The following is a 24,653-nucleotide window of genomic DNA, read 5'->3' as shown; positions in this document are numbered from 1 at the left end:
GCCAAATACCACTAATAATAATGATAACAATGATAATAATAATAATAATAGTAATGATAATGATACATATTCTTGTTTCTTTGAGCAAATTTCTGCACCGTTTGAATATTTGAATACTGAGCCATTTCTTCCTTAAAAGCAACAGGAAGTGCTGTCATACATTTTGCAGATAAAAGTGGTGTCAAAGAAATGCCACATAAAGAGAAGCACTTTCAGGAATCTTGTACTTTATGAAACGCCACATTAACACAATCTTTCTTTGTAAACACATGCATGCCCATGTGCTCACACGCGCACTGACGGGTACACACAGTGTGTTGTGTCGGTGCTGATGGATCGTGGCTGGAGAGGCTGTTGTAATAGAGTTTCACTTCAGTGGCTCTGCAGTCAGTTGAAGGGCCAAAGCTGAACGTGTGCGCAGCCTGCTCTGTCAACCACAATGCTGGTCACTGTGATTCAGTGATGCCCTGATACCGACCTTATTATACTGGGCTGGGTTTGTGTGTGTGTGGCACATGCTGTTTCGCATGTGGCTGACACTTAAAAATTTGTGTGAAAGTGAGTGTGTTCATATGTGTTGTGTTGATCAAAGGGAGGTTTTGCATTTGTATTTGCTTTAGACTTTTTGTGTGAGTGTGTGTGTGTTTTTGTGTGTGTGTCTCACTCTATGCACAAGCAAATGGGCTAAAATATGTTTTAGGTAATGCAGAACCTTTTCTTTTTTGACAGAAAATGTGGATGTATGTGTGCACATTTTAGTGTGTTAGAAAATATCTGTGCCATTTATGGGTGTGTGTGTGTGTGTGTGTGTGTATGTCATTGTCTGTGTGTGTGTGTCAATGCCCATCTAGGATGCCTTTCACAGATGGAACAACGGCTGCAGCAATCAACGTGTTTTTTTTCTCCCCCTTCTAAAAATTACACCATGCTGTTTAGCTCAATTTCACAGAGAGCTTCCACCACATCGTCCTGGATGGTGAATCAATGCTTCTTTTTAATGTCCAAATGGCCCTCGCTTTGTTGTCAAGTGCACTGAAGCACATCCTGCTGAACGCGTCGAGAGCGGGGACACTAAATACATGTGAGGTGTTTGGGACTCCAGTCAGGTTCTTATATTAACCTTTAAGTTTTCATCTGTCCTGTCTCGGTGACCTCATTATTTAATGCCACTCAACTGCTTCCCTCCCTCTCTCTTTTTTGCATTCTTACCCATCCCTCCTCCTCCTTTATCTTTCCCTTTTTCCTTCTGTCTTAACCTCCGCTTTCCTCTCTGCATCCCCGGCTCCGCCTCAGTTCTCCACTGTCTCTCCACTCCTCTACATATCTCCCTTAGCACACTCTTTCCCCTCGATGCCTCCGTCCCTCCTTTGCTCCCAGGTGAGTGACAGGCCCATAAGTGCTCCAATGATAGCGGTGGGGGTGTTAGCGTGACAGCTATCGAAGCGGTGACAAGAGCCGGGCTCAGCCGGGTAGCTAATACAGCCTCAGCAGCCGGGCCTCTCTCTCGCCATGACGACAGAAGGGGGGGAGAGAGAGAAGGAGAGAGGGAAATAAAGAGAGAGAAAGACGATAGCCATCTTTTATCCCCCTCCCATCATTCACCGACCTGTTCTCTTTTCTCCCACCAAACAATCACCATGACAGTGCGGACGAGTCACTTTGCCAACTGCTTGTCAAAGACTTTAAACTTTTGACGCAGAAGGCCCGCAGCAGATGGATGAGAGAGATTGGTGTGTGCAGGGATTTGCTGTAACTTAACACCATGGGCCTGAATCCTTGACACCAGGGTATTATACATTTGCCCCTTGTTGCCTTGGTAGTTTCAACTTTTTTTTGGTTGGGGAGTTGGAGGTGTTTGAAAAGTTGGCGAGGTGGGAAGCATAGAGAGGGAGCCAGTCTGAGATTTAATGAGGAAGGAAATGACATGGAAATAAAGCTGGGCAATGTGCCTAACTAATGTGCTTAATAACCTCACTGACAATTACAGCAAGCATTTAAAGCACAGTGATCGCTCACAGGGATAAATAATTTTCATGCCAAAATAGCGATGCTGATGGATTCACAAGACATTACTTTTCAGGGATTATAAATAACTGAAGTTACTAAAAAAGCTATAAAAAAAGGTAGGAGAATGGGGAATGCACATTTCAGTATACTTGCCATTGATTACAGTAAGATGATAAAAAAAATCCTGTTGGTTGATTGCCTGCTTTTTATTATTACACAATTATGCTCAAAGATGATATGATGGCAGCATGTGTTAAAGATAAATACAGGGCTCAGACTGCAGTGGCGAAAATCTCCCCAATTCGAAAGAGCAAAACACTCAGCTATCAGAGTCAGCGTTCTGATCAAAATCCAAACTAAATTGTTAAGGAGTTTCTGCACAGAGAGTCAGCGTGCTACTGATTGCCAATATAAACTCTGCAAACCCTAGAGTCCTCAGGCAGTAACTACAAAAGAGAAATTAGTTCTCAGTTGACCAGTTTGGTTAAATGATGTGTTTCTTCCCATCAGAGAGGCTAAGCCAGCAGGCAAACACAAGTCTATGTGTGTGTGCGTGTGTGTCTCGGTATGTATGTGGGTCTACCTGTGTACTGGTGCGCTCATTTGTGCGTCTGCAAGCCTGTTAATGCAAGTGTGACAATAAGTGTGTGTACATGTGTGTGATGGAATGTGTGCTGTGTGCTGTGGTTGTGTATGCAAAGTATTGTGGGCATGTGAGAAGGATACACATGGACAGAGATGCAGTGTTTCCAGGTCCATTCAGTCTTGGGGTAAATATGCAACCCGACCATTTACAGTATAAACTCCTATTATCACACTCAATTGCTTTTAAGAGAAAGCAGAAATGAGAGCTTCCCTTGACAGATAGTCAGGGGAAACTATGTGTGAGTCTGTGTTTGTCTGTGTATCAGCCGGGTTTGGGTTGGAGGGGGGTGGTACAGGAGCAGATTATCAGCCCAGCTATCTCATGGACAGCGAGGGAGGTTACAGTTGCACAGGCTTTTCTATCTTGAGTGAGCTGGAATTTGAATTGATTGGCTCCTAAAATTGCTTTTTCTGCAGGAGCAGTGAGAGGCATGGAAAAGGAAACCAATTACTGGCTGTCAAAGCCTGCTGTCAAAATAGAGATGACCCCCAGTCCAAACACAGACAACCTCCTCTGTCTCAGTGTTGCACACCTAAACACAACTGCCGAGAACAAACATACACCCACAGATGCACACACGCACGCCACCACAGTGAAGATATACAGTTTCTGACAATTGTTGTGGGTGAGACAATGATGAAGACACGGTTGTCAGGTTATCTTCCTCAGCTTTGGTTCCTCAGCTGTGGTTAGCTCCTCTCATGCGGGCTTGTTTAAAAGCTCTATGTCTCATTTTATCACATTTTTCCTGTCCATGACAAGATCACAGATCACAGTCTTCACAAATGCTTTACAAGTGGGATAGAGAGAACAGTTATATTTAAACAAGCACCTCTTGGTGTTAATCCTCTGCATATGCTACTTTATGTGTGTGAGATGCACAAAGCAGCATCATGGTCATATTACACGGTCCATACCGTATACTTCTGTATGTTTAAGCGGAACATCAGCTCAGCAAAATGACGTGCCTGTGGATCATCAGTGTTGAATTTTGTAGTTCCTACAGCTCTACCAAGGCACTATGGGAATCACATGCTAATTTCTAGGGTGAGATGCACATGTCCTATGACACTGTACATCACAGTTCATAACATTTGCATCAATCTCTTTCCTTAAATCAGGTCTCCTGGATAATCATCTTTAAGAAATATGCAAAGGCAATGCTCACATGCCAATATGTATATTCATACGGCCACTGATGTCTGTTATTGTGGTGACTGTGAAGAGACTCTTTCTCAATTCCAATCTATGTAATGGGGGACAATATCCACGGTTTTTGTTCAGTGCAAAGATTTATTCTTCACTTTAGCCAAAGATAATATGAGGCTTCAGCAGCCAGAGTCAGTCAAATCAAGTGGGCATCTGTCAAATTACAGTCTTTGTGTTTCTTCAAACGGTGTTGTCTTTCAGAATTGAGGTGGAGGGATAGTAACACAAAGGGAATGTTGCCCTGAACAGACTGTTACCATGAAAAATAACTCATTTATTTGTTAAAACCAGACGGTATAGACCTCAAGTTAACTATTGTTGAACTTCAAAAAACTGTTTTGGAGATTTTGTCCCCCATGACTAACATTGGAGTCATTTCAGAGAAGGATATCTTCACTGACTATATGGACAGAAGGCTATAATATTGTTTTATGATAGGTTTGGAAAAAATGTGACTCTATTCAGGTGGATTTAAACGATGAAACGTTTGTTTTTATAAAATAAAATAAAAATAAAAAAAATTAAAAAATTATACGTCTGCTCACAATACAATAGTATAACTGAAAGAAAGTTTGAATTTCTGCTGTTGTCTCTGATCAATAGAAAAGAGTGAACTGCTACTTATTAAATACGTCTGGTACTAAACTAATGAAGGTTTTTATGCATCCATCCTTAATTTTTTTATCGCACACTCAAATGTATAGTTAAAGCTGTGTGATATGCCACAAACTTTTCAGCAACGACAAGATGAAAAATCCCCGGATCATCATCCACCGGGGACCAAGCGCATCCCCCAGCTGTGACCTAGAGCACCTGCGAGGGGTTGATGGGAGCTGTGTGTGTTTTTATTGCGGATACTTTAGTGTAATGGTGATGTCGAGCGTACGTTTATGACTACTTTATTCCTCTAAACCATTAACGAGCAGGTGGGAGTGCTCACAGCGACTGCTTCCTGCCGACAGAACTGAACAGCCTGTTTCTATTATCTCCTGACCACCCAGATAACAGCGAGACAGAGACAGAGAGAGAGAGAGAGAGAGAGAGAGAGAGAGAGAGAGAGAGATAGAGAGAGAGAGAGAGAGGGAGAGAGAGAGAGGGAGAGAGAGAGAGAGAGAGAGAGAGAGAGGAGAGAGAGAGAGAGAGAGAGAGAGAGACAGAGAGAGAGAGAGAGAGAGAGAGAGAGAGAGAGAGAGAGAGAGAGAGAGAGAGAGAGAGAGAGAGGTGCAACTTTTTTTTAACAATGTATGCTTTTGTAAAAGATAAGTCCCATTAAGTGAAGTGGCTGTCTTCACGGGAAACTGTGACAGCTTGTGCGATAAATTCTACTGTTTGCATGCATACACGGCTACTTTATAATGATTCCAACCACATGTGAACCGCTAAAAAAACAGCTGTTACCTCTGGAATAAAGAAAAGAGACAAATAGAGACAGAAAGAGAGAGGACTGTATTGGGCGCCTAAGCTGGAGACTCAGTTTGAGCTGCCAGTGAAAAGGCTTAATGCAGAGCTCTCTGTGGCTGGCAGCTTCACTTTGCCGACAGGCCTTCGTCCTCCCCCTCTCTTACTGTGTTTGTCCTCAATGATGAAGGAACAAGATTAGCACAATAACAGGGAGGAGGTAGAGAACAGGGAGGATGTAAAGAATAAAAACTACACTGGAGACAACCTGAATACAACACAAAGCAATGGTGTACATGCTATCTACAGTGTTGTTATTGTTGAGCTGAGGTCAAGACATGACGCGAACACAATGGACTATGGACAATGGACAGAAGACAACTGTAAACATATCTACTTGATCTAGGACAATCTTTAAAATGTTGCAAAACAGTGGTGATTTAAAAAAAAAACTGCATCATCTATGGATTTAAGTTTAGACATTTCACAAATCGCATCATCTCGCCTGCTCTTCTCTGCTCTGTGTACCCATTCACACCCAAGATAAGTGCCCCAAAAATTAACAGTGACTGCGTGTGAGCTAACAGAAGAGAAAGCTGGGCCGCACCTATTTTATTATAATAATGAATTATAATTGCTGTTGTGACTATTACTCCATAAAGGCCTGTCTAAACAGTGGTGGGAGCATAACATTCTCCACTGTGTAATTTAAGCTACTGCTAGAGGCATTTATCGTTGTGTCTTAGCCGTTAAACACACAGAATCTACACAAAGCCTGTAAAGCACACTGAGAACATGGTATTAGTAGAACAAGTGTAGTTAACATGAGGACTTGTGTACACAGCTATGGGAGATACTGGTCTAGTACTACTGTCTGATATGGTTTTTAGAGCACTAAGAATGACAGGTGCAGGTAAAGTCTGCTTTTATATGCATATTAATTTGGAATATATCTTCAACAAATACATATATATCCTCAGAGGTAGAGCCTAATGGGTAGAAAGATGTTGAATGAGTTGAGACCACGGCAGAAACACACAAGAAACTACAGGGCGAATCAATGCAACACCTGAAAACCATTAGCAATCTAATGGCAAAACAGAGAAAAGGAAAAACAACAATAACTCAGGGCATACAATAAATAAGAAGTGAAAGAAGGCATTTTCTCTGAAACCCAAGGAGGGAAAATCGGAGTGATTCCATTGATACGAGCAGCTGCTGGTGTCTAAAGCCTCCAGGGCAAAAAAAGAGACAGAAAGAGAGAGTGAGAGAGAAAAGGACACAGACAAAAGAGTAAATCACAATAAATATTTATAATGATAAGTAATGCTGCAGACCATAAATATTAAACAGTCACTGCATTTGTGTGTTTGTGTTTGCGTGTGTGTGTGTGTGTACTTGTATGTTGAGCACAAGTGTCCATGGGGATGCAGGAGCGGGCATTGAGTAATGCATTGACTAACACTGTACATAAGCACTGATCAGATGAGCTATGAATATTAACCCAAACAAAGCCTTTCAATTGCATTATCACATTGCTTGTTTAGCACTTTTCAAGAGCAACTGGGAACAACATGCATAATTTCAATTAGCATAGGTATAAAGCATTATATAAACATCAACCAGACTCCACCCTCTTTACATACAAACTACTCTAACCACATTATTGATACAGTATACTGCACAAGTGAGGAAAAAACACTTTTATGCTCAAAAACACAGCACTTGTACCTTGTGTCAAACTCTTGACAGTAATTACCTCATTGTGAGAGAAAGTATTATCAGCCTCATAGTTATTCTGATAGCAGGGGATGAATCCTAATTCGATGATCCTTTCTGCTAGTATTGGTGCTATAAACATGGATGACCAAATTGCCTTACAAGCGTAATTTACTCATTTGTGTTCAATCACTTGATCTATGGGTACAGTTTTCATCACTGAAAATATTCTCAAATCAAGGGGTCGTCTTTTCATAGAGCGACGTAAACTACACATACAGTACCTTTCTTTACCAACTTAACAGGCACACGCTTCAACTCAAAAAAAGACTCCAAAGATATCAACATTGTTCCCTAAAAATGACTTTTTTTCCTTTAGCTGTTATGTAATGTAAAACCCTCTTTTCAGCATAGCAGACTTATGGGCCATGATGATAGCAGTGTTTCCTCTATATTCATTCTGCAGCAGAATGCACAATTATGAGTGCCGCTGCTAAAATTTCACATGATCATTAATATTAATAGGCTACTAATGATTTTCACTCACACACTGTGCAAGCACGATAACACTGTATGTTATTGTGGAATTGTTTTGAGTCATCCTCCCTCTCCTTATTCTCCTCAGAGGTTCATTAAGGAGTAGGATAGTGCATAATGTGTGTGTGTAGTGAGCGTGTGGTTAAGCAAGCGGCAGAAAAGTGATGGTGAATGTGAGCACAGCAGAGGAAAAGGTGGCTAGTTAGTTGTCACCTGGCAGTAAATGTACAGTACAGACTACAGTGTGTCCGTTAATAAAAGCTGCAGCTTCTCAAGACAAAGAGAATTCTAATCGGTTGTTTTCCCAACTGCAGGAAAAGTGAAGCGGGTTAGCCCCAAAATTTGCGACAATGAGTTAGCCTAACCAAACCTGGCTCACTTAAAGTAGACTGACCATTAAGGTGAATCAGCTATTCTCATTTTGGTGTCATTCTCAGCCACTCATTAACAGAAAATGAGAAAGGTCTGGCTGCTGACTCTCTCCCGAACTTTTGCTCTCAGCCGGCTCTCACAGTGTCAGCTATTGTAATTGGCTACACACTGCATAAAAAAGATATAGTACATGCAACAATATTTTGGCATATTAGTAACAGTTACAAAAGTTACGTCTAACATGACAGCAATAAACAATATTCAGACTCACTAGATGTCATCAAACAAATATTTGCCATGTAAAGGTATAATAGTAATCTGAGCAGAGAATTAAGTCAAACTGTCTACATGTTGTTATCCAAGCTTTTCTGTTCTTTGTTTTGGTAGCCGGCATGTGAGTCCCTTGGCGTCCCGTGTGTCCATTTCCAAGATGGCAACCGTGTCATAAAGTTTCTCAAATTACAGGGTACAAACATTACACTAAAATATGTTTCTGAAAACATTTGAGGCGATAAATAAGCAATACAGTAATATAATTGATCTATATTGGATTAGCACTGCCTAATTTGACAGTCTGAGTTTTGTGAGTTATGTGTTCAGGGGTTGCTTTCTTTTTTTCAGCTTTATTGAGTAAACGACATGCACATTTGTTTTAGTCTGAAATACTGGTGCTATAGTGTGACATTAGTGGCTGAATGTCATGTAATGCAACTACGGAATACTTACATTTGTTTTTTTTCTGAGAATTGAATGAGACAAGTGACCCCATTCTCTATGCTCAATATACTGTAGCTAGAGCAACGAGGCAATTAGCTTAGCTTAGCATAATGACTGAAAGCAGGGAGAACCAGCTTACCAAAAATGATCCTACCAGCACCTCTAAAGCTCATTTATTAACACATTGAACCTCATTTGTTTAAACTGTACCAAACTAAACTGTTAATTAGTGAGCTGTCGAAATGCAGGTACAGCAGGTGTATGTTTTTAAGCTTTGGAGTGAGACAGGCTAGCTGTTTCCCTCTGCTACCAACCTTTATGCTAAAATAAGCTAACCTGCTCACTGTTTTAGCTTCATAGTTGATGCACAGACATGAGAGTAATATCAATCTTTTCATCTAATTCTCAGCAAGAAAACAAGCAAGCATATTAACAAAAATGTCCGACACCTTTTTTAATGCATTAATTTGTGCGAGTGTGTGTTTGTCATTGTATATTTTGGCGGGTTGGTCAGGCCACCTTGCAAGATTAAGAATGAAAGAATTGTGCTCCCTTTTGGTGGTAAAACATAATTTGCCCACCATCTGTTGTACCTCACTGCCATCTGACAGAGAGCACTGTGAGGCTAACAATCTAGTTCTATTGTAATGCCTTGGGTTGTTCACTGCATTTAGACGAGAACAAAGTCTGAAGTTGGACCTGTTGAACTTGTGTGAGACAGGTATGAACTGTAGCCTACTGACAAAAAAGAAAGAAAATGTGCCAGCAGAGAGCTGTAATAAAAAGTACAGAATAACATGAACTTGAGTTAAATACAAATGTAATACAAATCCTGTAATAACAGACCCAGTTCCTAGGGACCTCGTGCATTCACTTTGTCACAATTAATACTTCAATTCAACATGTTTCTGCAGCTGGTGAATGACATAATTAGTCCTAAGCAGTGGGATGATTGGCAGGATAAGTTATTGTTTTACCTGGGGCTGACTCACAGGAGTGGGATGAAAAGTGTAGCACAGGGCTGAATGTGATCAAGGATAGTTTTACATCTCTGTACTTTGTGCTTTAACACACATAACCAGAGCAGGTGATTCATTTAAAGAAATATGACCTATTACATTTAGAGGATGTCCATCACTCCTTTATGATTTCTCGACTTCCAACCACACTTTAACTTGAACAAAAGGAGTTGGATGAATTTAATTTCTTTCTGTTCTTCACTGTAGACTTTATAAAAATAATCTATGCACTACATGGATGAAATACCCATTTCAAAATAAATACCTCATTATTCACACAAACACGAGTGAAGCGGCAGTCGCTTGTTTGATCAGACTGCAGCATATAAATAAACAGTGTCCACTTTATTTATTGGATTACAACCGTTGTAACTTCCTGTCTAAATTACTAATGAACTAAATTATGACAGAACCACATTGGTAAACAAATCTGTGCAAACACATTACTGGACACACAATAAATGGAAATTGTATTGGATAAAAATTGGAGAAAGGCCTACAGTGATTTTATCTGGTTTTAGCCATGTGCTGACCTTGAGGGAGTTCAGGGGATAGTAGTGTATGTGTATGTGAGTTTGTGTGTGTGTGTCTATTTTCATTTCTCACCTTCAGAGCTGAGCTACCTGAGTGTGGGAAACATCTGTTTTATCTCTCTGTGTGTTTTTTGTCTCCAGTGGCATCACAGAGGGTTTGTGTGCGTGCAGCAGGTCAGAATATCGAAACCCTCATCTAACCGTGTATATTATGTACGAGTGCTACCATCCATGCCAGTGCAGTCCTCACTGAAAGTCGCCACATCTCATTCTATTTAAAGCCCATTCACTCTCCACAGCCAGCAATCAAGATTCCACAGCAGGCCGTACGCTCCGGCACGAGGCCAACATCAGCCAGACTTATCGGGTATTAGACTGCCCTGCAATCTCCATTTCATGAGCACCCAGTCTATAAACAGTATTGATTTTCTCACTGCGCTTTTTGCACTTGTATCTAGTGGATTGTGGATGTTCTGCCACATGAATGACTGGTAATGAATAATAATGTAGAATTATGGAGAGATGGCTGTAGATTTTTTCCTATCTGATTAAACTAGTGGTTGCTCAGGATGGTATCTGAGGGTGAGCTCAGCTGCACGGTGGGACTCTGAAAAGATGAGATGGAATGGCCTTAAGGACACTTCATCTCAACAAAGGCTAACAGACCTGGTGGGAATGAGCCATACCACATTATTAAAAAAATTTAAATAATTCTTAAGCCCTGTCTTAATTGGATTAGTTTGACTGGATGCTGTCCTGTCATTATTGGTGTCTATAATATTAATCAATTAATTAATTAATAGTAATTAAGTTCGAGCTGAGCACTTTTTCATTATGCTGTGCTTAATTTAATCTTCATTTTCAAAAGTTGTAGACAGACAGAGAAGAGCACTCTTTTTCCAAGTCAGATGGGTCAGAAAAGTGTAATTTGACATAAAAACAAATACACTACAGTTGTATACAACTAATTAGGCTTCTAACTTCCATATTCTTTTCTGTGACTGGCTTTTTCATTCTCCTACTGTTCCCCAATGGTATGGTCATTATTTTAGTGGAACTCACTACTATGTTGGCAGTTGATATTTAATTTTGCATTTCACAAAGACCAAGCCAAAGGTGAGTTCTAATTTATCTTTAGGATCTAAGAGTTGTTGCCATCATGGTCACTCACTATCATAAATACACAAGATAAGAAACAGTATTGGATAACAGTAACCCCACCGGTGACTGAGTTTTTCATTTGTGTTTATTTGCGCTTTTTCCTAAGGCTTGAGTCACCATAAATCACAGCTCATATGGTGAAGTGTCAAGAGAGTAGTGGGCCACATGGGGCAAACAAACACGCCAAGATTTCATCCCCTATAAAACGAGCCCAATAAAAGTTACTTGTACAAGTCAGGTTTTATTGTAATCTATTTGGATTCCTGTTAAATGTCTCTTCAGGAATAAATCACAAGGATCCACTCTGCCAGTATGCTATCAGCTGTGTGAACACTGCATTGTGCTTTCTTTAGACACTCACCAGGATACGTATCAGTGAGGTACCACTTGGTGTGTTCTCAGGAAGGCTGATGTTGTACAGAGGTTTGCTGAAGATGGGCCGGTTGTCATTCTCATTGATCAGCTCAATAAAGACACGGGCGAATCCCACATGGTCGGACATAGACTCGTTGGCATAGAGCTGAGGAGAGACAACAAGGATTGTATTTACACTAAATATTTAAATATAGCCATATATTTTTATACAACATTAATCATATTTTATTCATTTGTTACAAGTCAGTAAAAGCAGAAATAGTACAAGTCTAACAGTGTTTCTTTTAAGGTGGCTTCCTAATAGATATCATTATAATTTCCTCAGTGCCACAGAAGATACAGTCATAAAGAGCTGGCTTGTTTAAGAATTGGATATCTTGGATTAGATACAGAGCCAGGCACCCTTTGGTTTTATAAATGGACTCAGGGGTAAAATACCAATTTCACTGTTCACACAGGTCTACAGTGTTGAGAAAGAGATATAGCCTATATCTGACAAAGCCTTGTGTCCAAACAAATAAAAAACAAGTTGTAAGAAACACAATGAAGCTACATTCAGTCTTGCTGCTTAGAAATCAGTGATTTATCCAGAGTTCAGTCAAAGGCAGTCATGCAGAAGGACAATATAGCTGATTTGTGTCCACAAATTCATTGTTTGGCCATCAAAAGAAAATGACCCTCTCTTATTCCACGTTGTATCTCTTTTCAAAACTGATCTGTTACATGGATGCAAATGGATGAATCTTCAGCAGGTGTTTATGTATGCATCCTACTTAAAAACAAAAAACCTTAGATACCTTGTGGAGGAGATAATGGCTATTTTATCCCCTACTGCTAAACTTTGTATAATATTTGTTTACTTGTTAATTCATCTCCTCCGTCTTGATTCTTTTCAGAGTTGTGGGGACTGGAGTTCATCCCAGTGTGCATTCCTTCATATAAATGTCCATTAGTACACTTTAAGCATGCTAAATAATAAATAATAAGTTGAAGACTCACAGAAAAACTGTAGCTGCGAATATATTCGAAGTCCAGTGGCAGGGCTACCCTCATCCTGATGTCAGCACGCCCCTGTACTGCTGTGGGGGAGATGGTGAAGTACTCTGAATTGTTTCCCGTCAGAAACACCTGGAACATGCTGTTCACCCCCTGCCGCAGGAAGGATAAGAGAGAGGAGCAAGTACAAGAAAACAGAGAAGGGGATGTTGAGATGGAGCAGAGGCAGGTGTTGATATACACTCTGTCTAACCTTCCAGTGACAAATGTACATGATAAATTCTATGCTACTATATATCTTTAGAGTTTTTATGATTAGCTTTTGGATAAAACGTATAATTCATACAGACACTCAGAATAATGAATACACAGAAAGACAGAGCTGGTACTTCATCAAACCCCTCATTTACACCAAAACATGAACCTTTTTTTTAACCTTTAGATGATTGTTGTACTGTAATTATTTACACTGACTGTGACAGTAGAGACGGTAGAATATGAATCACAAATTTCGCAAACCAAATGAAGAGGTCAAAGGTCAGACTGCTCTCTCCTGACCATACTGTGACGATATACACTAATCATATGATAGTCATTGGTATAGGTATATAAGGTATATTTCAACATGGTTTAACATGTACATATTCAGGTTTCAGTGTCAAATAACACTACTGTACCACATTTTGTATTATTGTCAACTTATTGATGATATTATGAAAGTAGTTGTCTAGGCATTTGTTTGTGCTGTCAGAAAATATTGTGATGCTCACAAGCAAGATAGCTGTACTGTACTAATGCTTGAATGACTCAGTGGACATTTTCTCCATCCTGATGCTGATCATTAGGCTACACGTGCAACATCAGCTGTGAGGCCAGCTCCATTCAACTCTGTAACAGCCATGTGCTAGATGTTTCTTTTCTATCTCTGCATCTTTTTGTATACACTCCCCTTATCCTTCGCTATCTTCCCACTCTCTACATGTAATATATCTCCTTCTTTTCACAACTGTCTTTTATTGTCAGTCAGTGTGAGAGGTTAGAACCTTTTACAACGTGTCAACTTTACAAGCACTATACATACACACCTTCCCATCACTGCTGATCATAAATTCAAAACATTATGAACAGTATTTGGGTTGACAGACACATTTATTAAGACGCTATTCCTCTTGCTGTGTGAAATAATTTGCCTGTAAAAGACTCAAAAGGTAGTGGGGAGGCTGACCTAAAACGTGAAAATTGTTTTTCGTGTCCACTATTCATTGATTCAGAGCTTTGCAGGAAAAGCAGAAGAGAATAACCAGCGAGCAGAACAATCAAAATGTGTGGGAAAATGGATCTGACAAGGTTAGAATGCAAAACAGACATAAGAATCAAATCACAGTCCATAACCATACGTTCATCTCGCCTCCTCATCTGAATTCTCCTTTATCTCTGCCACATAGATCCTGTACTGCACTGTTTCACATTATGTAAATGGCCATTTGAGTGCAACATGGAGCAAATCCCACTGCACTGTCCACAGAGTTGTATGCAGTATGTTTAACTGGGATGATTACCCTGCCACTGAATGAGGCTGAAACCATGTGTTTTAATCATCATAGTTTGAGTATTATAAGAGGAAAAGGAGGGATGATGTAATCCCTGATGACAACCATGACTATCTATGCACAGCCACGTGTGTCTGGGTTTGGCTCACTATATGTTGCCAACACATTGTTAGATTATGTGAGCATGAATCTGATTTAGAAATACTATGCAGTGTATTTAGGTGGGTCTGAATGTCAAGGTTAGTGCTATGTGATTATGATGCTTTTGATAACATGAAATTGTGAATAACCTCTGAAAAGAGCACCTCCAATCCCCAGCATTCTCTTACTTCTTTAACTCAAAGACATCTCAGAATACAAAGGCATGATGGGCAAATATAAACCAAGTCAGAGTCAAAATAACATCACAGACCTGAGAAGCCTGTGGCTGTCTTGATTTGAGAAAGCATCACAAGAGCCCTCCTGTCTTCATATATAAAGCTGCAGGGCGGCCAATCAAGGAGCCATTGTGGCAGACAGAGGAAGACGGGCGTGGTGGTCAATTGGCATTATGCTGGCGGTTGAAATAGCCCTCTTGTTTTTGTTTTCATCTCTGGGAGAACCATTGTGGCTGATGACTCCTATTTAAAAGACCATCCAATATGCAGGGATGTCACCTCAAACTGCCCATAAACGTAATTGCCCGTCCATTTGCTTCTGCCTTTAGAAGCCCCCAATAAAAGCACCCTGTCAGACGCGACAGCCACAAAGTTTACTGACAAGTTCCAGCAGCAAAAGTTTTATAGATGCTAGCCGAGCAGAAGAGGATATGAAGGGAGCGAAAGACAGGAGAGAGAGGTAACTACCACTTGTGTCATAGTCTAAGAAATGAAACGTCTGCCTATAATCCTTTACACTTGGAAAAAGTGAGATTACAGCACAGGTGTAGCGGAGTGTGAATGAGTGTGCGTATCGGCACTGACATGCAGGTTTAAAGGATCAAAACAGCAATACAAAACTGCTTGACAAAAACATTTTTACTCTTTGAACTGTGCGTGTGTGACACTGTGACACGGCGTTACAATGCAAAACTGGTAGAGCGCAGGCATGTTCTGTCTCCGGCATGCAACTATGCGTTTAACATTCATTGCTTCTTTGAGCTCTTCCTGTCGCATTTCGTTGTGTTATATGAGGACGAACGGGCAGTGAGCTGTGGGTGCTAATGGAGTGATCCTGAAAGGATGCTTTCTAATGCATCATCTATGGTGAATCTGGTTTAATGCATCTCAGAATTTCCATAGCTATTCCCCCATTTTTAGTGAGCAATCTTAGCAGTTGGGTGCCTCCCTGAACTGACTGCAGTGTTGGGTAGTGGAAAAAATGTTGGGTGCTGCGTGCTGACCTACAGAGGGACCTCTTATCACATGCCAGGTGTCTGGGTTGTCACCCCACCTCCATGCAGCAAATGTGCTCACGGTACTCCCCTCATTGCCTCGCCATTGCAACACAGATAGAAGCAAACACATCATCCCTAGAATTAATAAACAGACCTGCTGCTAAATACTCCTGCTATCTTTCCTTCAGGTGATTTCTTTCTCTCCCGTCTTCTCTGTTTCTTCCTGCTCCACCAATTATTCAGACTTTGGTTTTGCTCCATTGCAGGCTACTTTTAGCTCGCCCATTTTTCTCCTCTCCTCTCCTCCATGTGTCTCTTTTTACTCTCCACCTTTTTCTCTATCCACTTGACTTGCAGTTATCTGTCAAATTCCACCCTGGAGGCGGCTGTGCCTGAATCAATCAGAGTTGACTAGCTTTCGGCTTATCTGCACCCTAGGTGATTGATTTTCCTCGTTAGGTATAATTTGATGCTCTATCCCATCTCTTCCAGAGCAAATTAAATTGTAGTCGAGTCCAATGTGCTGGTCTCAGGCTGTGTGAGCGAGCATGTGCACATGTGAGACAGAGAGACACAGTGGAAGAACAAGCGTAAGTGAAAAAGTGTTTGGGCTCTGTGTGTGTGATGTTTGTGTGTGTTTGTGTGTGTGTGTGTGTGTGTGTACCCCTATTTGTCACCACAGTAGGTTGTTAGATACAGCTAATGGGAAGTGGCTAGTGTTGTGCCATTCGTAAACTATTTGTTCAAAAGAATGAGTTGAGCTCTCAGTCAGTTGCGAGTGAACATGACTCGTTTGCAGGGATACACTCACTCACTGAGTGACTGATTCATGTTCATGTTTGCAGGAGGAATGGGGTGTGTTCAAGACAACAAATATACAGCTGATTCGAGTTGCTAACATTAAGTTGCAATGATTCAACAACATTGGTCTCAGGGAACGGTGCATGTTCAGTGGTTCGTTTGCTGTATGTACACAGAGCCCTGAGTGAACCCCCCCCCCCCCCCCCCCCCTTTATATCTTGAAGTCTCGAAGTAGGAAGTACTACCAAATATTATATTCAATAATTAGGTGTTGCAAAAATATACATTCTATACAGTTATAGTGCTGGATGCTACAATAGCGCTGTAATAGTGTAGGAAATTATGATAGCAGCTTTCAGTTTGAAACTGTACTTTTATCTAACTAAATTCTCTGCTCACTGGCTTATCCTTCACAAATGACCCTTCTCAGTTCACTAGTTAGTGAGCTGAACTGAACATTCGGCCATGTTTCAGTTCAGTGAGTGGGACTACGCAGTCAGAGCTCCAGTCAAGCACTGAACTATTCTGTGAACAAATCTTTTGAAAAAATCTTTTAATGAACTGATTCTAATAATTCAGTACACTAACAAAACTGCTTTGCCCATCACTAGATGTGGCAAACACACTAAAGCACACCAAAGCACAATGTTGAACACAGCTGGGCTGATGTTGTTTTTGGCTGCTACATTTACAAACAAGATAAATCTTAACCATCCACACACTGTTTAAAACAAACATGTAGATGTCTCAGCTGTCTGTGTAGTGAGATCTAATTTGATCATACACAAAGTAAAAAATAGCTTTAAGGAGTGAACTTTACTTTACTGCTCTAACTGATCACTCATTTATTGATGTCTCTTTTAAGTCCCTTCAGCAGCCAGGGACTTAAAAGGTCTTTATTTGTACATTCAGTGGTAAAATCCTATAATACAAAAGAAACAAGGTGTGACAATAGCCTCAATGTCAAGAATATTCTAACTGGTTGTGACTGTCGTGACAGCCACATAAGGAAGTGATCTACTCACCTCATCTTTATCTTCAGCCTGGATGAAGAGGGGCAGAGCAAAGCCCACCTGGGCAAGTTCAGTGATGCGGACCCGGTACTCAGAACTGTTGAACTTTGGGGCATTGTCATTCTTGTCAATTAGCAGGATGGTGAAGGTGGTCATCACTGTGGCCTCTGATGGACTGCGATCATCTTTCAACTCTGTGGCCTTATATGGAGCCACAGAGGGAAGTGGCAAATGAAGAGAGAGAGAGAGGGAGAGAGAGAGAGACAGAAAGAGAGAGAGAGGTATGAGATGCATTCAATTGCACTGAAAATGTCATTTTGGATGGAGGCGGTCAGCATGCAATCTCAGCCAGGTATTTACAGCTGTTCATTTATTGGATCAAAAGGTGGACAGACGGACTCAAAGCAATCATAGAAATAGGCTCAAAGTGAGGCCAAGAGAGGGCCAGAACATGTACATCCACACATACACACACGTACACACAATGAGATTTAGTAGAAAGGAGTCCCATTGAAAAGACACAATTACACACTCTGTTTCTGGCTGCCTGAGTATCGAAGATGTGAGGCCTCTGAAATGAAAAAATGGGAGAGAAAGATAGGAATGGGCAGCTGTGGTCTTTTACTGATAGAGGAGTGTCACAAGAAATAGGAGTAGAGGCAGGAACAACATGCTGGTCTCTGGGTAATCAAGGTAGTTTAGCCTCTCTAGTCCCAATGCCAATGAATCATTTGACCTCCACCTCCACACGCTCAGCACTATCTAAGCTGCCTGAAGTTGAGAAATTAGTTGTATTACTATGGCACACCACAATCAATAGTAGCACCACCTAAGAAAGCACAAGCAGAGAGAGGCAGAGAAAATGTGAGGGGAAAAAATCCATATCTTATAAATACATTTTTTGGGCGACATTTTTTCGTTTTCAGCACTTTCGCTTATTCTATTTTTCTTTTTTGTAATTATTGATTTCTATTAAAAAGATAGACTGAGGCTAGAATATGTTAGCAAGAATCCCTTTTTGTATTAAATCTCAGAATTGCATCTCAATGCTCTCTCATATAAAACCCTGCATATAATCTGCTCTTTATGAGCAATAATTGCAGCTAAACGAGCAAATAAATGAGTTCTAGTGGGGCCATTAAGTGCTCTTGAAGGCCATTTGTTGCGCAGTGCATGTGCAAAGGATTTGACTTGACATGCCATAAAAATCCACAATGTAACATTGCAGCAACATAGAAAAAACTGGGTCTTTGATCACAAATCCTTCCACTTTCAGTAGCACTTGGCAATCAATTTCATGCACCCTCTCACACCCCGTGGGAACCTCTTGGTGTACGACAGTGGAAGAGAAGAATTGACGACAAAAAAAGAAAGCGGCAGAGTGGACAAGGTGGGAAGGCCGTAGGTGGGTCAGGGGTAGTTGGTGGGGGGTTGGGTTTGGTGTTGGTGGGTGAGTGGGCAGGACCGACATGCTAAAAAGCCAAGTGAGATAGACTTTAGGCTCAGTGGAGGGAAAGAGGGATTCAGAGACTCCACCTGTTTCAAACAGAAGAAAAAAAGAAAGAGAAGGAGGAACAAAGGAGCCTTTAGCATCGAGGAGGACTCTAAATCCTATTCCTTTATCTTGTCCTCCTCCACATCCCCCAACACTCTCTTGCTGCTGGCTGTTCGCTGCACACAAAGTTCTGAAAGGGATATTATCAAAGAATCACAAACATCTTCACTACCAAGCATAGTAAAGCTCTTTGTTTTGAGACATACGTATAGCATTTTATGACATAACTGGTGCTGTGGGATTTTTGCGTTTATTCAGTGAAGTACTGTATTGACCTTGAAATCTTTCCTAATTATAGCCATGAGTATAAACTTTAAAGACTGTTACATTACAACACACACAGTACAAGCCAGAGTGAGGTACTGCACTTAGCAGGTCTTTTGAGACTTTATTAAACCCAGACAATGCATTGATTTAATACACCATCATATCAAAGCTCTCTCTCACCCACAGGCTAAACACACTTTGAGTCCCTCCTCTAGGATGCAACAGTCCCTCCATCCTCAACTCTTCTCCCATTCAGCAGTTTACCTTGACAGTGAGAGTGAATCCTGCTGAGTAGAGTGGATTTTCTCTGTCCAGCTGGCCGTTCACTGTCAGGGCACCGCTGATGTAGTCCAGGGCAAAAACGCTGTTGGTGTTCCCTGGATGGATGGATGGAGACAGAGAGAGATAAGAAAGTCAGAGCGACAAACGAAACTGGCGTTGTGGATAATTCAACATAACCCCTGGGATGCAGAGAGGAGTCTCTGGAAGGGAAGGTGGTGGATGAGCTATGTGCATGTCTCTATTTCATGCAATATGGATACAGCTTTTGCTGTGCTGTCTTTTGTCTCTCTACCTGCCTTAGGCTGACCCACCACTTCAAACCTTTCCACATGCTGCCTCCCCTGCATTCCTTTGTTTCATCTGTCACTGTCGGACTCCCCTTCCACTTCTACTATTTCTTCTTCAGCTTCTCTACCTTCCTTCGCTTCTTTACTGGATGTATGCCAGGTTTACAACAATTCACATTCACCAAATTCAAGTTGAGTCCTACATACAGCAGGTGAAATAAGTATTGAACACGTCACCATTGTTCTCCATAAATATATTTGTAAAGGTGCTATTGACATGACATTTTCACCAGATATCAGTTACAACCCAAGTAATCCATACATGCAAATAAAAATAAGTAAGTTCAGAAATTAAGTTATGTGTAATAAAATGGAATGACACAGGGAAAAGTATTGAACACTCTTACTGAAATGTTTTTAATACTTTGTACAAAAGCCTTTGTTGGTAATGACAGCTTCAAGACGCCTCCTGTATGGAGAGACTAGTCTCATGCATTACTCAGGTGTGATTTTCAAATCTTGATGGTTCTGTGGGTCTCTTCTATGAATTCTGATCTTTAGTTCTTTCCATAGATTTTCTATTGGATTCAAGTCAGGTGATTGGCTGGGCCATTGTAGCAGCTTTATTTTCTTTCTCTGAAACCAATTGAGAGTTTCCTTGGCTGTGTGTTTGGGATCATTGTCTTGCTGAAATGTCCACCCACGTTTCATCTTCATCATCCTGGTAGATGGCGGCAGATTTTTATCAAGTATGTCTCTGTACATTTTCCCATTCATCCTTCCTTCAATTATATGAAGTTTGCCAGTGCTGTATGCTGAAAAACAGCCCCACACCATGATGTTCCCACCTCCAAACTTCACCATTGGTATGGTGTTTTTGCGATGATGTGCAGTGACCTCCAAACATGGTGTGTATTATGGCATCCAAAGAGTTCAATTTTGGTCTCATCTGACCAGACTATATTCTCCCAGTATATCACGGGCTTGTCTAAATGTTGTGCAGCAAACTTTAAATGCACTTCAACATGCTTTTTCTTCAGCAATGGAGTCTTGCATGGTGAGCGTGCATACAGGCCATAGTGGTTGAGTGCATTACTTATTGTTTTCTTTGAAACAATTGTACCTGCTAATTCCAGGTCTTTCTGAAGCTCTCCAGAAGTGGTCCTTGGCTCTTGGACAACTCTTCTGATCATTGTTTTCATTCCTCTGTCAGAAATCTTGTGAGGAGCACCTGGTCGTGGCAGGTTTATTGTGACACGATGTTCTTTCCACTTCCAGATTATGGCCCCAACAGTGCTCACTGGACATTCAGAAGCTTAGAAAATCTTTCTGTAATTAATGCCATCAGTATGTTTTGCAACAATAAGGTTGCGAAGGTCTTGAGAGAGCTCTTTGACTTTACCCATCATGAGATGTTTGTAGTGTGGCAGGATTGCTTTTTAATTACTGATAGATTTTAGCTGGTGTTTTAGCTTTCCATGCCTTTTAGCACCTCCCTTTCTTCATGTGTTCAATACTTTTTCCCTGTGTCATTTCACATTATTTACACATAACTTAATTTATGGACATCTATAATTTGATTTATTTGCATGTGTGGACTGCATGAGAAAATTTCATGTCAACAGCACGTTTAGAAATATATTTACTGAGAAAAATGGTGACGTGTTCAATACTTCTTTTACCCGCTGTATGTCATAGTTTAACTGTGATTCATGTCATGACAACACTCTCTGTAATTTTGATGAAAGCTTGGTAAATATTCCCACTCTTTGAATCCTGACACGAAAAAAGCACCAAGCACAGCGTACCTGTCATTTTCACATCTTAAAACATCCCCTGCAGAGTTTTTGACCACTAGTAGCACTTATTTTAGCAATTTTTATGAGTGGATATCTTTGTATTTCTTTGTATACAGTATGTGTTGTTCTGCACAAGCAAAACAGATTATATTCTTTTGATTGAAAGTTTGTGGTAGAGAGTAACAAAACATTTCACTGTGCCAACAAAGAAGAAAAAGACTGATAAAAAGCAAACATGGATGCAGGATGTGGGGTTCATTGTTTTCTGCATTTAACACGTTTGTTAGATGTCAAAAATATGCACAATGAATTTAGATATGAAATACTAAGTGTAAAATGAATTTAATATCACAATAAATTAAATTACTGTAAAAAATGGTGTATAAGACGCACCTTTAAAGCAATATTTTTTCATTTAAAAGTTGGTAGCTTCTTATACACCGGTGTCCTATTCTCCAGTAAAATATATATAGACAGTTTGGATGTGAATATGATTATAGGTATGTAAAAGGCCTTCCAACATTAAGAGCAACAACTATAACTGTAAAGATAATGATGTGAACGTCCACATTTGTGAACAATAACGTCCTGTAAACAGCAATGTCAGACAAGCGGTGCACTCCAGCTGTTTCGGCAACTAATGAAAATGAGTAAGATATTAAGTTACCGTGTTGTTTTAAAACACAGCCTAACCCGAACTCGGTCTGAGTTAATATACCGGTCCAGTTCAGTTAAGCAAATCATTACCGGACCATTAACCATCAACCTGACACACTGTTTCAGGTGTAATATGTGTGTTTCAATTGTGTTTCAAATGAAAGTAAACTGAAACATTTCTGGAGTATGAACATATGTGTTTATAAATGAATAGCTACTGGTACATTCAAATCAACGAGTCTTCAATAGAAAAGCATTTTTCCCAGCATGACACCGCCCAGAATAGTCTGTGTCTTATACACCAGTTATACCACTTATACACTGCTTTTTATGCTAAATCACATTCTTCTTCAGTACTTTATATACATTGTATAATACAGATACAGAGACAGAAGGATGCATAAGAAATTTGACCTGTTTACTTAGAAGTGAAGCATTACAAAATGTTTGAACTAAAGTATGCTGACCTGTTCCAGCTTGCCTTGCAACATGTTTGTGTGATTGTAAGTCAACAACATCAATCAGGATGAATGCAGATGTTGATTTTAATGTACTTTCCCTTTCAATATAGAATATACCCTATTATTTCATTACACTAATCTTCTGTCAATAAAATATTCTCACACCAAATTCTGAAATTGTTTTAAACTTAAAGTCCTCCTCCACTCATAAATGTATTTCATTCATTGTTATTTCACTTGGATATTTGAGCTTCACTGTGTATACTGATGTTTGTGCAGACTTTGATACTAGAAGACTATTTTTACATTTATCTTCAGCAACTGGAAAATTCCTCTGTGCTCATTGAAAATCCAGTTTTAAGGGGCAGGCCTAAGAAGAAGATTTGTTACATCAAAAATTGTTAGGAAGTCCATCTTGGTCCAACATTCAACTTATACACCTGTGATGTGTAAACTTGAACCTCCAGTGGACAAATACTGAGAATGTATATTATTGTGAAGCAGGAGACATTACCTTGAAGTAGGGTTTATCTTGTGACCAAAACAGTTCAATTTTTGCTATGAACAATATTTACATATTCATAGACCCTTGAGAAGGAGGAGATATAGTTTTAAAGATTTTACCAAGATAACTTTTTTTGTGAACCCCCCCCCCACATATTAGGCACAAATTATTATTCAACGTAGAGTATATATTATACATCAAACATGTCTGGAGGGGATCTTTAAGACAATAAGAATGCATAGAAAATTGATTGGCTATTGTAGCACCCTGCACAATTCTCATGAACTACATCACTTCACATGGGCTGATGAATTGCATTAACTTTGTTATAGTCTATGCACTCCTTCAAAGAGAAGCCTTTCAAATTATGAACGCTACACTGTTCTCATTAACAAGTTCAAGTGTGCTTGGCGTTCTCTATACACTTCAATTACACAGGTTAAAATATTAGACTGAGACCCACTTGAGTCATATTTTTTTTTAATTCCCTCTCACTTTACACAGTTTATACCCCTGCTAGTTAACTTTCTCACCTCTCTTACACTATTCTTTGACAGTGTCTTTCAGGCTCTCTGTTGGGCATCTCGTGATTGTTTTCTGCTAATTACACCCAGCAGATGGAGACAGCAAACGAAAAAACACCCCATCGCTGTCACCTCACCGCTGTTAATGTCTCCCACCCACCATCCACCCTACACAATACCTGGGTCAAGCGAGATGAATCATTGCTCATTCAGGAACACTGAATGCCCTCACACTTTCATTGTTATTCTTTGTGCCCACTAAATGTGTTGTATGAGACCTGGAGAGTCCCCTATGCAATCTGTAGATAGTGGCAGTCCATACATGTGAATGCTATCAGACTAATCTAAGGCAAACAATGGAGCAGGGAGGGCTGAATGAGATGACTCAAGTCAAGTCCTCCTGGAACTAATTCACTTATGTCTTGTTAATACAGTCTGTTCATACCAGCTGACAGCACAGGAACTGTCCTATCTGCCATATAGTGTATGTTAAACAGCATAATCTCAGGATCAAAAAGAGCAAATACACACAGTGGAATCATTCTGTGTCTATAATAAAATAGAAATGTGACAATATATACACCACAAATAGCAGATTACCAACTTGAAAGCAGTGGTTGCATCTATAACAAGAGACAGGGTACAGCACAGTTAGCAGGGAACACATTCAATTCCTGTAATATTTACAGAGTAAAATATCATACAACTATAAAATATCAACACATCCTAACAAAAACATATGCTGCAAACAGTGCTGACTGATATGTTGGAGTCCACACTACTAACTGTTGTCCCAGAGACTTGAAAATAATTATGCTACTGCTTGTATCACTATTACTCCTGTCTGCTGGTCAATATTTGGCACAACGTTTTTGAAAGTTCACTTAT

General features: G+C 40.2%; 1 protein-coding gene across 2 annotated transcripts in view; it reads right to left on the bottom strand.

Annotated features, from left to right (window-relative positions):
* The window catches only part of cdh23 (cadherin-related 23), a 158,219-nt gene that overhangs the window by 57,795 nt on the left and 75,771 nt on the right, over positions 1 to 24,653 (bottom strand). For both annotated transcript variants that reach the window (XM_053333442.1, XM_053333440.1), the window contains 4 exons: positions 19,515 to 19,627; positions 17,441 to 17,629; positions 12,693 to 12,842; positions 11,680 to 11,838 (listed from right to left, as the gene is read on the bottom strand). In XM_053333442.1, coding sequence (XP_053189417.1) covers positions 11,680 to 11,838; positions 12,693 to 12,842; positions 17,441 to 17,629; positions 19,515 to 19,627 — 611 coding nt within the window. The remainder of the gene's footprint in view (positions 1 to 11,679; positions 11,839 to 12,692; positions 12,843 to 17,440; positions 17,630 to 19,514; positions 19,628 to 24,653) is intronic.

This window comes from Scomber japonicus, chromosome 14 (genome assembly GCF_027409825.1).
Source record: "Scomber japonicus isolate fScoJap1 chromosome 14, fScoJap1.pri, whole genome shotgun sequence".
Taxonomy (NCBI): Eukaryota; Metazoa; Chordata; class Actinopteri; order Scombriformes; family Scombridae; genus Scomber; species Scomber japonicus.
The sequence above is the reverse complement of the archived record's forward strand: the minus strand, read 5'-3'. Positions and strand labels throughout refer to the sequence as shown.